The 13,314-nt window shown below is 50.2% G+C and overlaps 1 protein-coding gene across 1 annotated transcript in view; it reads left to right on the top strand.

Moving 5' to 3' along the window:
- Positions 1 to 398: 398 nt before the first annotated feature.
- The window catches only part of Qprt (quinolinate phosphoribosyltransferase), a 14,890-nt gene continuing 1,974 nt past the window's right edge, over positions 399 to 13,314 (top strand). The window contains exon 1 of the mRNA XM_005351281.3: positions 399 to 453. Coding sequence (XP_005351338.1) covers positions 441 to 453 — 13 coding nt within the window. The 5' untranslated portion in view covers positions 399 to 440. The remainder of the gene's footprint in view (positions 454 to 13,314) is intronic.

Genomic DNA, 13,314 nt, shown 5'->3' with positions numbered 1-13,314 from the left:
TGTAAGCCTTAACCTTAGCGTAGAGGCAGGAACACAGGCAGGTGGATTTACAGGTGAGACCTTCTCTCCGAGGTCGGGATGGGTGGGAGGAATAGAATTGGGCCTGCGGGTCAGTGCACCGCTACCAAGGCCTTCCGACCCTCACAGGAGAGTGGGTCCGGCGTTCGTAGCCATGCACTCGGAGGGAACTCCAGCAGGGCTGGAAGTGGGAGAAAACAGGGCCTCTTTGGTGCCAGAGGAAGCAGCATTCCTGAATCTCACAGCTCTCCCAGACCCTGGGCTACAGCGTAGGTCCAGGCCGAGGACCAGAGGCCTCTCCGGAAGGACTGGCTCAGCGAGGCCCCTCCCCACTCTCTCTGGCAGCCCCACCCCCAGCCTCAGCCTCTGGGAACATCGATCTGAACAGTGGCGGACACACTGACCGGCTGCTCCAAGTCACCATGGACCCTGAAGGTGACATAAGTCTCGCTTTGTCTCCCTGTCTCCGGTATCCCCTACTGTCTGTCCCTCTCCCGAGTCCAGTCATCTCCACCCCTCCCTCTTCTCGGAAGACCCTCTTCCCCCTCTTGTCTCTCCTGGACTTCTTCCCAACCTGACTTCTCTCGAACTTGGTTGAACCCCCAAAGCTCTCCTCTTGCTTCATTGTTCCTTCTGTGTTGAGCCCTAAGAGCAGAAGTTGGGGGATGGAACGGAGGCGGTCGAGGTGCTGGGGGCAAATGGGCTGGTAGTGGGAACCTGGAGAGAGGAGCAGTCTCGGACTCTGCCCCTTGTTAGCAGTCAAGAGAAGCAGAGGCAAAGTCCTGTCTCATCCCCCGCAGGGTGGGGGAGGGGTAGAAGTCCGAGCCTGTGGTCCGGCCATAGGAGTCAGGCTTGGGAGTCATAGCACCTGTTGAGTCCAGAGTACGACAAGGACAGTCTGCGGGACAATGGGCAGACCTCACATCCTCTCGGCCTCTTTTTCTTGCTTCTGTAAAAATGACAATAGCATTGGGGCACGGATGCGGCTCAGTGGTCCAGCTCTTGCTCCTTGTGCTCATCCTGTGTCCTGTGTCCCATCCTGGCATTTATGTGGCTCATATTTGAACCCTTTGTGTTTCCTCTCCCTCTCTGGGGTCTCCTTCCCCATCCTCTGCCCTTCATCCTGGTTTGTATCCCTCTGCCTTGACCGTGGAGCCTGCTCTGGATGTAGCTCCAGCTAGCATTCCTGAACACCCTGTATGGATCAGGCTGGCCTTAAACTCACAGAAGTTTGCCTGGCTCTGCCTCTCACGTGCTGGGATCAACACCATGCCCGGTGGGCCTTTCCCTTCTAAAGTAACACTGACCTGGGCTTGAGGGGTTTTTGCAGTTGTGGAAACTCCGGGAAGTTATTTACCCCGTCAGATCCTGGGTTTCTGCACCCGGAAGATGTTGCAGGGATGCAGGAAAACTCAACCAGCTTTGCAGATGCCCGAACCTCTCACTAGCCTGTTTTTGGGTACCCGGCTGTTTGTGACAGTCTTGAATCAACAGTCCTTTGAGAACTACTTTTAACTTACCAACAAGGAAACTGACCACAGTGAGATTAAGTATCTAGTCTAGGTGACACAGTGGTCAGGTGGCAGGGATGGGACTTTATGTAGGTCACTCTGAGGTCACAAACCTAGAGCTTTGTTCTAGGGAGGCCATGGTGATGTCCATGAGCATCTGTGTGTGTGTGTGCCTGTGTGTTTGTGTGTGTGTGTAGATCAGAGGTGATAAACTAGTATACTTTTCTCTCTCTCTCTCTCTCTCTCTCTCTCTCTCTCTCTCTCTCTTTCTCTTCCTGAGACAGGGTCATACTATGTAGCTCTGGCTGTCTTGGAACTCACTATGGAGACCAAGCTAGCCACAAACTTACAGAGATCTGCCTGCCTCTGACTCCTAAATACTGGGATTAAAGTCATGGGCCATTGATGTAGGACACCCTTCTGTATGCTGTGGATGTTTTATTACCATTGGTTAATAAAGAAGCTGATTTGGCCAATAGGCAGGCAGAATAGAGCCAAGTAGGAAATCCAAGGAAAGATAAAGAGAAAAAGGGTGGAGTCAGGGAGATGCCGACAGCTGCTGGAAAAGCAAGTGTGAGGTAACAAGCCACAAGCCTCTCGGCAAAATATAGGCTATTAGTTGTAAGAGCTAGATTAATGTAAATATTAAATAATAAAATAAATTAATGATAAGCCTGAGCTAATAGGCCAAACAGTTTGTAATTAACATTAAGCCTGAGAGTGGTTATTTGGGAATCGGCAGGCAGGAGAGAAGCCTCCAGGTACAGGCCCCTATGCCCGGTTAGTGACCAAATGACTAGTCCATTTCCCTCTCATTCTCCACCTCCTCTTCTTTGTAGACTAGATCTCTCACTGAATGAACCTGGAACTCACAAGCTGGCAGGCCACTGAGATAAAGGATCTGCCCCCTAATACACATGCACACACACACACACTTACACTCAGTTTGTGAGGACTGCAGACCACTTTTGTGTGGCTCCTGGGGAGTCTGATCAGGTCTTTGTTCTAGTGAGTCAAGAAGTTTGCCCACTGAGCCATCTCTTTAGGCTCCAACCTTGAATTTTTGAGGTTTTAAATTATTCTGCTTGCCGGGCGGTGGTGGCGCACGCCTTTAATCCCAGCACTTGGGAGGCAGAGGCAGGCGGATCTCTGTGAGTTCAAGACCAGCCTGGTCTACAGAGCTAGTTCCAGGACAGGCTCCAAAGCCACAGAGAAACCCTGTCTCGAAAAACAAAAAAACAAACAAACAAAATTTCTGCTTAAGACTTTGGGTCTGGGGCCTGGTGTGGTGCATACCCGCAATGCCAGCACTCTTTGTTGTTTGAGACAGGATGTCTCTGTGTAGCCCTGTCTGTCCAGGAACTCACTCTATAGATCAGGGTAGCCTCGAACTCACTATCCATCTGCCTCCTGAGAGATTAGGTTCCACTTTTGGAACGCCAGACTCTCCATCTCCATGTTTGGTGTTTTCTCTTGAGCAGCTATTCTGATGCTTCTTCTCTTTCTCCTTCGTCACCATCTTGAACGGAGATGGGGGATACCCACCCACTCACTTTGTTGCCCTCTCTTATCCAGTGGTCACATCCCCTGGAGTTACTTCCGCAGCATCCCTGGTCGTTTCTTCTAGTTCGCCTCTTCCGAGCATCCTATCCCCAAGGTTCTGGTACATTGCTGCTCACACATGTGACTCTGGGCTCAGCCAGAAGGCTGGTAAGGGCTAGTGACCTGCGTGAAATAAGTGAGGAGAGGATAGATGAGGTCCAGGCTGGGGAGCCAGCGAAACAAAGGGGCCAGTCCAGAGCGTGGCGGAAGCAGGTGGGAGTCGGGGTTATACTGGGCCAAGCGCTGAGTACCGCTGAGCCCATGCGAGCATCCTAGTGGCCAAGCGCTGTCCCTATGACCTTGAGAAGCATGCCCTGCTGTCACAGTTCATTCTGGTTCACTGCCTCTTGCCAAAGCCCTTTCCATAGCTTCTTCACCAAGAACCCTAGACACAGTCTAAATGTATGTCTGTGTCCGGGCAAGCATGTACCATGGAGTGGAAGCCAGAGGACACCTTTCAGGAATCAGTTTTCTCCTTCTATCGCGTGGGTTCTGGGATTAAAGTCATCACACTTGAAGGCAAGCGCCTTTACACACTGACCCATCTCACTGGTCCCTAAATATTGAAACGTTAATCTTCATTGTATTTTCCAGTGACTTCCTGTTGCTCAGTGAACAGAACCCGGTTCTGAACTCTCCTCCAAGCCTGGATCTGCCTGGCTCATTCCTTTTCTCTCGTTCCTTTCCAAGTACCGGAATTGCATCTATTAGTATCTACCACCTCTCCCGGGTACCTGTGGCCTTTCTCTGCCAATCGAGCACTCCCTGGTCAAAGTTAACCTGTCTCAGAACCAGCCCCTTGCGGCCTTACCTCTGTCCTCAAAGTATTTGTACCATCTTAGCACTTGTGATGGGGGCTTTACTGGGCCCTATTGGGAAGTCATTTCTGTTCCCTAACAAGTGAGGGAGCATTGGAAAGAACTTGTCAGGAAGCTGCAGTGTGGACCAGACTCTGTCTCCACCTGGTGTTCGCTGAATGAATCTACAGAAGCAGAAGGAAGGACAAAGCTGGAGTCTGTGGCTGGTGGCCAGGCCTTGTCTCAGACACAGATGGGAATTGTCCCCTTGCCCTGACAACTGTCCCCTGGTGACACTCACTTTCAGAGAGCCCAAGGGAACATGGGGTGGAGTCAGGATTGCAATCCAGATGTTTCCAGCTCATACTACAGGCCAGGAACAAAACCCTGGAATCTTGGGTGTCCCTCAAAGAACTCTGTATTGATGTGTCATGTGGTCTGGTCCACTGTTTTCTCTTTTCTGACCAGGAAGAAGTGCTCGCTGGAGCAGTCTGGTTGCCTAAGAGGACTGCTCCACTTCTGGGGCAGCCAGTGGCCCCCTGGGAGGGCAGTCACCCTGGAGGATCCATTGCTCCAGGCAGCTTGGGTCCTTTGTCTACTGATTTCTATCTTCAGCCCTGTCTTTTCTGGGTTCCAAAGTGACTACAGGCACAAATCAGAAGAAAAGGAGGAACAAAATTGAGCTAGATCTGTGACCATCTCTTCTTCGTGGTGGTGGCATGTGTGAGTGAGTCCCTGATATGGCCAGTCAGCTTATACCCCCAGCCCACACTTCCCAGTTGTATGGACTTACACTGTTTTGTACCTCCATTTCCTTGCCTATAAAATGGGGATAGTTGTGGTTGTGAAGCCATTCACCTTAGTTTGGGTTTCCATGCTTGTTCTGTGCGTTCTGGGACTCTTCACGCTTTTACAGCAAGCGCTTTTGTAACTGGAGGTTTCTCTCCCACCTACCGGTTCCCAAATAATTACTCTGAGGCTCAATATTAATTACAAACTGTTTGACCTGTTAGCTCAGAAATATTATTAACTAGCTCTTACAACTTAAATTAACCCATTTCTATTCGTTTATATTCTACCACGAAGCTCATGGCTTGTTACCTCACATCTTGCTTCTCCAGGAGCTGCTGGCGTCTCCCTCAACTGCACCTCCTTTCTCCCTGTATTCAGTTTGGCTTTTCCACCTGGCTATATTCTGCCCTGCCATAGCCCAAAGCAGCTTTATTTATCAACCAATAAAAGCAACACATATTCACAGTGTACAGAAGGACATCCCACGTCACACTTTACCCCTAGGCCATCTCCCAAGGCCAGAATGAAGACACCAGAAGGAGACACTGTGCCTTCTTTTTGGCTCTGACATTAGTGAAATAATCATCTCCAAAAATTAGAATTTCCTGGAAAGCTTATGCCAAAACTCCAGGACCTAGTGTGTCTCGAGGAGGAGGCTGCCTTAGGCTACTGGTCAGGGCACCTTGCAGGAGGAACAGCGATAATGGGCAGGGCCACCCCTGACCAGGACTGCTTAGTTTACACGCGCCTCTTGCCCTGTGTTTAAATCTAAACCTCACATGAAGATCACGAAGATGGCCCAGGCTGGCCTTGAACATGAAGTTCTCCTGTCTCATTGTCTATAGTAGTTAGAGTTACAGGCTCACACCACCACACCCGAAACACCTTTTTATTTTATTTGTTAATTTCTTTTTGAAGAAAAGGCCTCATATAACCAAGCTGACTTCAGCTCTCTACACTGTGGAGGGTGACCTTGAACTTCTGATCCTCCTGCCTCGGTCTCGGAAGGTGCGCTAGTGACAGGACCCAGGACTTGCTGCATGTCAGGGAAGCGCTCCACCAACAAATTAGCTGTACCCCATAATGCCATGTCAATTTCATCAGAGTTTTATTCATTCCAGATAATCAATTTAAAAGGTAGCCCTTGAGAGGTCGGCTGAGTGAAATTATTGTTGGCAGTGTAGGTGCCGAGGAGGAACGTCCCCCGTGGATAACACGGCAAGGACTGCAATCTGTCCTTGGCTGACAGCTGTCCCCACCAGGCAACTCCCTGCACCAGCCTGGCTCCCCTGGAAGCTCAGCCTCTCTCTGAATTAGTGCCTTTTCCGCAGCTGCCAATTAGGAGAGCCTGGCTATTCAGACCCACTCTGGAGATGCCTTTTGTTGGGAGTCTTAGCCAGTGGGGCTTAAAGAACAGCAGATGTGTTTGTTTATCCCCCAAGTGGAAACTCTGTGAACAGTGTGCCCTACACCAGGCAGCCAGGTCCGCTCATCTCCGAGCCATCTGTGTGGGCGAAGTCTGGGGGCTGAAGCAGCTGGGTTCTCCTGAAAGCACTCACTGTGGAGAGAGAGGAGCGATCGCTGCCTCCTCCCACCTCCTCCCTCTCCCGCTCTGCTCTTTAGGAAGTTTCTCTTTCCCAGCCTCAATTTTCCAATTATAAACACGAAAGCCGCGCAGTGTGGAGGACTGTGGGCAGGACCTAAGACAGCGCACAGTCAGTGAGTGCCCTGGAATGGCGGGCACCCGCGCATTGCGGCCGCTGACCTTTCCAGACTCAGAAGCTCTGCTAGCGATTAGATTCCTGCTGTGCATTCTACAGGGCACCCTAATTCCCTCCCAACCCCAGCGGGGGCCCAGGGCTCAACATTTCTGCACGGCTCTGCACTAATTCTGTTGTGCAAGAGACACAGAGAGTGAAGCCGCAGCTCGGCAGTTAGAGCGCTTGCCGCTCCTGCAGAGGGCTGGGGGTCGCTTCCTAGCACTCACACAGGGGCTCACGGGCAGCTGTGACTCCAGTTCCAGGGGCGCCAGTAACTTATGGCCTCCGAGTGTACATGTGTAGTGAACACACGCACATGGAGGCAAAACACGCATACACGTAAAGCAAATCTTTAAAAGTTAGAATGGGAAATGCGCTTTGGTCCCTGGGCGTCGTATTCTTGCGAGCCTAAGGCAAGGGAGGACCAGAAGGATCTTTTGTTCTCATACTCAGTCTTCCGGTGCAGCCCCTAATTCATCTGAATTTCCTGACCTTTTGGGAGGGGTCGGAAGAAAGAAGCTGAGACCTTCAATGTTCTCAGCTGTGCTTGGGAAAGGGCCGAGCCTGAAGAATGAGGTCATGAATAACCCATCTGACCTGTGCGATGAAGCCACTGAAAAAAATCTCTGAAGTAAGGGCCAGGGTGCTTTCCTGGCAAGCGAGAGGCCTTGGCTCCAGCCCTAGTGGTAAGGAGGTGGCTTCATGTAAACTCCTCTGCTCAGCTCCTTCTGGTCTTCCTCCTCTTTCTCCTCCTTCTCTCTTGACAGGGTCTCCCTCAGCAGCCCAGGCTGGCCTCAAGCTCTCTTCATAGGTCAGCCCTGGGGGTGCTGGGGTTGGTGATGACGCCACCTCTCCTGGGGTTTCTTGTTTCCTGAGTGTTGTCTTCCTGCTGCTGTTTGTAGCCACTGTTTCACGTGGTTGGAGAATGGCTGTGAAATTGGTCACAGCACTGGTTCTTGTTATATAAGTCATGAGTCTCAGCAACTTCACTGAGCTGAACACCTTCATCACCCTAAACGACCCCAGCCATGTTAGTTCAGGCTTTGCTCCCAGCATGCATTGCTCTGACTTTATCAGTTTGTCTTTCCTGGCACTTTATATCAGTGGAGTCAGATGGTATCATATTACACAGCCACCAGGCTTTTAACTTTTTTATATTTTTTAATTGTAATTTTATTTTTATTTTTTGGGACATTGTCTCCCTACATAGTCCTGGCTATTCTGCAACTTGCTATGTAGACCAGGTTGGCTTCAAAGTCCTAGAAATTTACCTGTTCTCTGTCCCCAGAGGACTGGGATTAAAGGCGTGCACCACCATGCCTGGCTAATATTTTTTAATTTTCAAAGTTACATTTATATATATTTATTTGGGTGTGTAGAGTAGGGGTGGGCTTCTCCTTTTATTGTGTAGGGTCCTGAGATGGAACGCAGTTGGTTAAATTTGGTGGCTGGCATCTCTCCTGAATGAGCTATTTCGCTGAACCTGGCCTCAAACTTTTTGCTTGTTTGTTGTTTTGTTTTGTTGAGTCAAGGACTTGTTAGATAGCCCCCATTGGACTGGAACTCACAGAGATCCGCCTGCCTCTGCCTCCCGAGTGCTGGAATTAAAGGCATGCGCCACCACCTGGCGTCTTTGCAGAGTTTCTCTCCCTTTTCATTCATGTTTATTAGCATATGTTATCTGTAGAAAATAGTTTCAGCCGTGACTACGGTGCCCTTTGATCTTCTTCGCCCATCACCTTGGCCTCCTCAAGCCTCCAGCTAGTCCGCATCTTCCCCCAGACAGCTTCCCTCTACTTCTGTGGTTTTAGTTTTCAATCTAGACTCTGTATCTGGGAGAAAACATGCAGTGTTTGTCTTAACATGATTTCCAGTTCTAACCGTGCTCTGTAGATGGTATAATTTTGTTTTCCTTTGAGGCTAAAGCTTCCCTAAGCAGATATACCATGTTTTCTTCATCCATCCTCCTGTTGATAGTCCCTGGGGCTGACTGGATGACTTGGAGGTATTTGAGTAGGTGCTGCGGTGAGCAGAGGTTCGAACCTCACCCCTCTGAGCCTGGGATCTGAGCCCAGCCAGGTTCTGCAGCAGCGAAGTCCCAGTTCCTAATGCTGCTGCTGCATTTTAACATCCATTCTCTCTCTCTCTCTCTCTCTCTCTCTCTCTCTCTCTCTCTCTCTCTCTTCCTCCCTCTCCTTCTCCCTCCCTCTCCCTTTGGGAGAGTCAGTTCTTCCTTTTCTCCATGTGGGACATAGGGATGAGACACAGGGATGAGACTCAGGCTAGGTGGTAGGCGCCTTTACCCTCTCAGCCATCTCGTGGGCTCTGCCGCGCACTGCTTTTAACCTTCATATGCTGGGATGTGCGGGGACTCGGAACACCCAGATACCTGGGATCCCCCAGCTCAGAATCAGTAGTTGATCCACAACGAGCCCAGGCAGCGGAGAGTTAAAACAGGCTTTCCAGATGACCCAAGCGAGCCACGCTGCTCTGGGTGAGGGCCCTTGCTCTGCTCAGCGCCTGAAGCCAGTGGTTCACACGCACCGCCTCCACTTCCTCACCTCACTGTGTAATTTTTGACTGTGACCTTGCGGGCTGTTTCCATCACACATTACCCAGACTGCTTTAGCCGAGGCCTCTTAGTCACTAAGTTGCAAAGTCCAATGACCCATTTGCAGCTTCCACTTACCCTGCCCAAGCACTATTTATTGAATCTTCTCCCCACAACCCCCAAACATCCGCTCTTCATTCCTCTCTAGGCGTTGTCAGCCACACCTCTGCCTGCGGCCCCCCCCCCCCATGCTCAGACACCATGCCCACAGTCTGGCTACTCCTCACCCTCGCATCTTCCGGGAACAGACCCATCTACCTACTCTGTCTGGGCACCATCCATGTTTCTTGTGGGCGTCTACGTTAACACCTGCAGAAAACCACCAGTTCCCTCCCCAGCTGTGTGGTAAACAGGGCACCAAGGCACCACCAGACCGAGACTCTGAGATTTGGTTTCTATGCTTTTAGAAATAGGAATTTCTGCCCAGTGGTGGTGGCTCACATCTTTAATCCCAGCATTCAGGAGGCAGAGGCAGGTGAATGTCTGTGAGTTTGAGGCCAGCCTGGTCTACAAGAGCTAGTTCCAGGACAGGCTCCAAAACTACAGAGAAATCCTGTCCCAAAAAACAAAAAAACAAACAAAAAAAAGAAAGAAAGAAAGAAAGAAAGAAAGAAAGAAAAAGAAAAGAAAAAAATAGGAATGACCCCTGTGGGGAGGCTAAGCTGATCAGCACTCAGTGGTACCCACTTGTCCAGGGCTCCCATGCCCGTCCCACCTTCTCCTGATGTTCCTCTTGCCCAAACTTCTGCTGCATTTGTGTTCAACCACTTGGAACACAAACCCGAGGCTTCGATACATAACAGCTGCCAGTTTAGCAAATTCCACCTCAGAAGTAGCTCTCACACCTTCCCTGCTTTCCCTTTCACTGTTGCCCAAGTTCAGGGCTTTACCACTTTCTGTTGGCTGCCTCGGCCTCCTTTGGGTGGCTGAGGTGACCACACTTCACGTCCAGCTCTGTGGGGGTTCCTGGGATCCACCCCAATTCCCAGGCTAAACAGACTTGGCTCGCCTCCCATCTCTCCAGTGTCATTCTCGGCTTTTCAGCATCAAATCGCTTTGACCTCAGCCACCTCTGCCTGGCAGACATGACTCCTTCTTCCCGGGCACACACTGCCACCTCCTCCAGTGCCCGCCACACTTGCAGGATGCTTCCGTCATTTCTTCACCCAGCACACCTACTGTATGCCTGACGACGTCCCTCGGAGCTTAGCAACCCAGGGTCTCTGCACCATTATCCCTGTTACAGACAATAAAAGGCTGAGACACTGTTGAGACTCAGATCCTGCCGTCCCGGAGTCTGAGCTGAGTCACTGAACCAAGTGGCCTCTCTGATGGCATGACTGCCCTGCATGTTTGCTATAGCGCATGAACTTGCCAATATTTGGCCATTTTAACAAGTTTCTTTCTCTCTCTTTCAATAGGGTTTCCCTGTATAGTCGTGAAACTCACTCTGTAAACAAGGTTGGCCTTGAACTCAAGTCCTTGAACTGCCTCTGCTTCCCAAGAGCTGGCATTAAAGGTGTGCACCACCACTGCCTGGATCATTTTTGCGAATTCATATAGCTCAGCCCACTGGGCATTTGGTTGCTTTATTATATATTTACTTATTTATTTTTGAGACATAATTTTTCACAGTAGCCCAGGCTGTTCTGGACCTAACTGTATATGTAGCCCAGGCTGCTTCAGACTTGTTGAAATCCTCCTACCTCCTACCTTACCCTCCCACATGCTGGGATTACAGGCTTGAGCCCCTAAGTGGCCCAGGCAGCCAGAATACAGCTGAAGACCGGACAGGAGTGTGGTGCAGGTTAGAACCTTTTCACCTCGCAGGGGTCTGTAGAAAGAGAGGAGTACAGCGAAGGGGCAGGGGAAGGGACGATGCTGAACCAGCTGAGGCTCAGGCCTGAGAGGGGCAGGAAGATCCACCTACCACCATCTCCACAGCAGCTGCTCAGTCAGTTGGGAGGGAAAACAACAAGCGGAAAGTGGGGTAAAGAGAAGAGAGAGTGGAAGGAGATGGGAACTGGAGTTTCACAGTGGTAGATCTGTCAACGACAGCAGAAGTGGTGGTGGTGGCGCACGCCTTTATCCCCGCACTCAGGAGGCAGAGGCAGGCGGATCTCTGTGAGTTCAAGGCCAGCCTGGTTTATGGAGAGTTCCAGGACAGCCAGGGCTGTTACACAGAGAAACTCTGTCTCGAAAAAACAAAAAGAGTGATCAGGAGGCAAGTGATTAGAACAGAATCATCCAGAAATCTGCCTCTAAGACAGGACTCTGAAGACAGTGTGGGCAAGTGGGAATTCACAGCCGAGGAGCACAGCAGGGGCCGATGGTGCAGAATTACTAACAGGAAGTCCTAGGGGTAAGGAGGCATTCTGGCCTCACCAAACTGAACAGAATTCTCAGCAAAACTGTGTTTCAGACAGCAACGAGGGAGTCCAAAACTATTTGGGGAACTGGATGTAGGTGGCTCGCACCTGTAATCCCAGCCCGTGACTGCCTGGAGTTCAAAGCCAGTTTGGGTTCCAAAGTGAATTCCAGGATAACATGGGTGAAGAAGAGGGAGGTTCGGTGGGGGCAGGAGTCGAGGGAAGCCAATTGCATGAGGGTTGCAGCTCTTTGACCAACCGACAGGTGGCAGTGTTGCATCATGTCTGGGTCTCTGCAGTGGCCAGATTCTGAGACTCTAAAGGCTGCAAGGTCCTTTAGTTGGTGCCTTTGGAAGTGAAAGACCTTAGAGATACCATGCCTCTACCCCTTATCCCAACCACACATAGCCGACCTAGTTTGCAGCCGAGCTCAGACGTCTAGTTCTGAACTTGCAGCCGCCTTGCTGCCGTGTGCCCTCAGCCCATCTGTCTTTCCTACGTGGTCCTTTGCTGTAAATACCCAAACTTCCAACTTTATAATACCTGGTGTTTGTCTGTGAGTGAGGTTTGGTGGTAGGAACACTTTTTAGAAGCTCAAGGCTCTGGTTTAGATCCCCACCATAAATAAAAAACTTGGGTGTTCCAGAGAAAGCTAGTAGGAAAGAGATTCGAGCTCGTGGCCTGCTGGAGGGTTGCAGGGCATGAACAGCTAATCCTTCTGGGCAGCACAGATGAATGAGATGGAGGCAGGCAACCTTCGGTGTGCAGAAGTCGGTTGACCTTGCTGTTAAATACAGAGAGCCTTGGTGGTGCATGCCACTAAGGAGGTGGGACCACCGGGAGCCCAGGCCGGCTATCCTGGGCTACCTAAGCAGAGCATGTCTCCAGGGAACAACAGAATATTAAATATCTTATCTGTAAATAAAGAGCTTCGGACCCAACAGCAGGTTTAGTACATAAAATATGAGACACCCAGTTACATTTGGGTTTCAAATAACAGGTCACGATTACTTACAAGTTGTTAAATGTGGAAGATGATCCGAGCGCCTACGTACTTGGGTGTCATAACAAAACAGAAGGGCAGCTGGCGGGAACAGGAAGAGGAGGCAGCTGCCGTTCAGGGTCCAGAGCTTTAATTCTGAAGAGGGGAGGTTAGTAAGACCATCGGGCTCAAATGTGCTAGGAGGTTCGTCCCATGTTGTTTCTTTAAGTATGAGTCAGTTAAAGTTAAAAACAGGATGCATGGCGGGAGATGACTTAGTGGCTGAGAGGGCCTGCTGCCATGCTCGACAAACCAATTTAGAGTCTAGGACCTACATGCTTTTTTTATAAAAGCATAGGCTGGAGAGATGGCTCAGCCATTAAGAGCACTGCCTGTTCTTCCAAAGGTCTTGGTTTAATTCCCAGCAACCACATGGTGGCTCGCAACCATCTGTAATGAAATCTGGTGCCCTCTTGAGGACTCAGGTGTCCTCATCAACTTAGACCATGAAACCCAATATGGACGAGTTCAACAGAACAGCCATGCACGGGCTGCCCATGCATGCTTCAGCATCGCCAGGTGTAAATTTCATTTCATTCTCACCTACATGCTTTCGAAAATAGACTTTTGCAAGGTATCCTTTGACCTCCACTCAGGAACAATGACACCTACATGCATGTGCACATGAGCGCGTGCGTTCAAGTACGCATGTGTGCCCCCACACACACAATAAATGCAGAAAAGATTTACCAAAAAAGGCATGGTTTGATAGGAAGGAGCAAATGCCCTGCTTCTTGCTTCTACATTTCATCATCATCATCATCATCATCATCATTATTTACGTGTTTGTTTATTTATTTATATATTTATTT

This window comes from Microtus ochrogaster, chromosome 8 (genome assembly GCF_000317375.1).
Source record: "Microtus ochrogaster isolate Prairie Vole_2 chromosome 8, MicOch1.0, whole genome shotgun sequence".
Lineage (NCBI taxonomy): Eukaryota > Metazoa > Chordata > Mammalia > Rodentia > Cricetidae > Microtus > Microtus ochrogaster.
The sequence above is the reverse complement of the archived record's forward strand: the minus strand, read 5'-3'. Positions and strand labels throughout refer to the sequence as shown.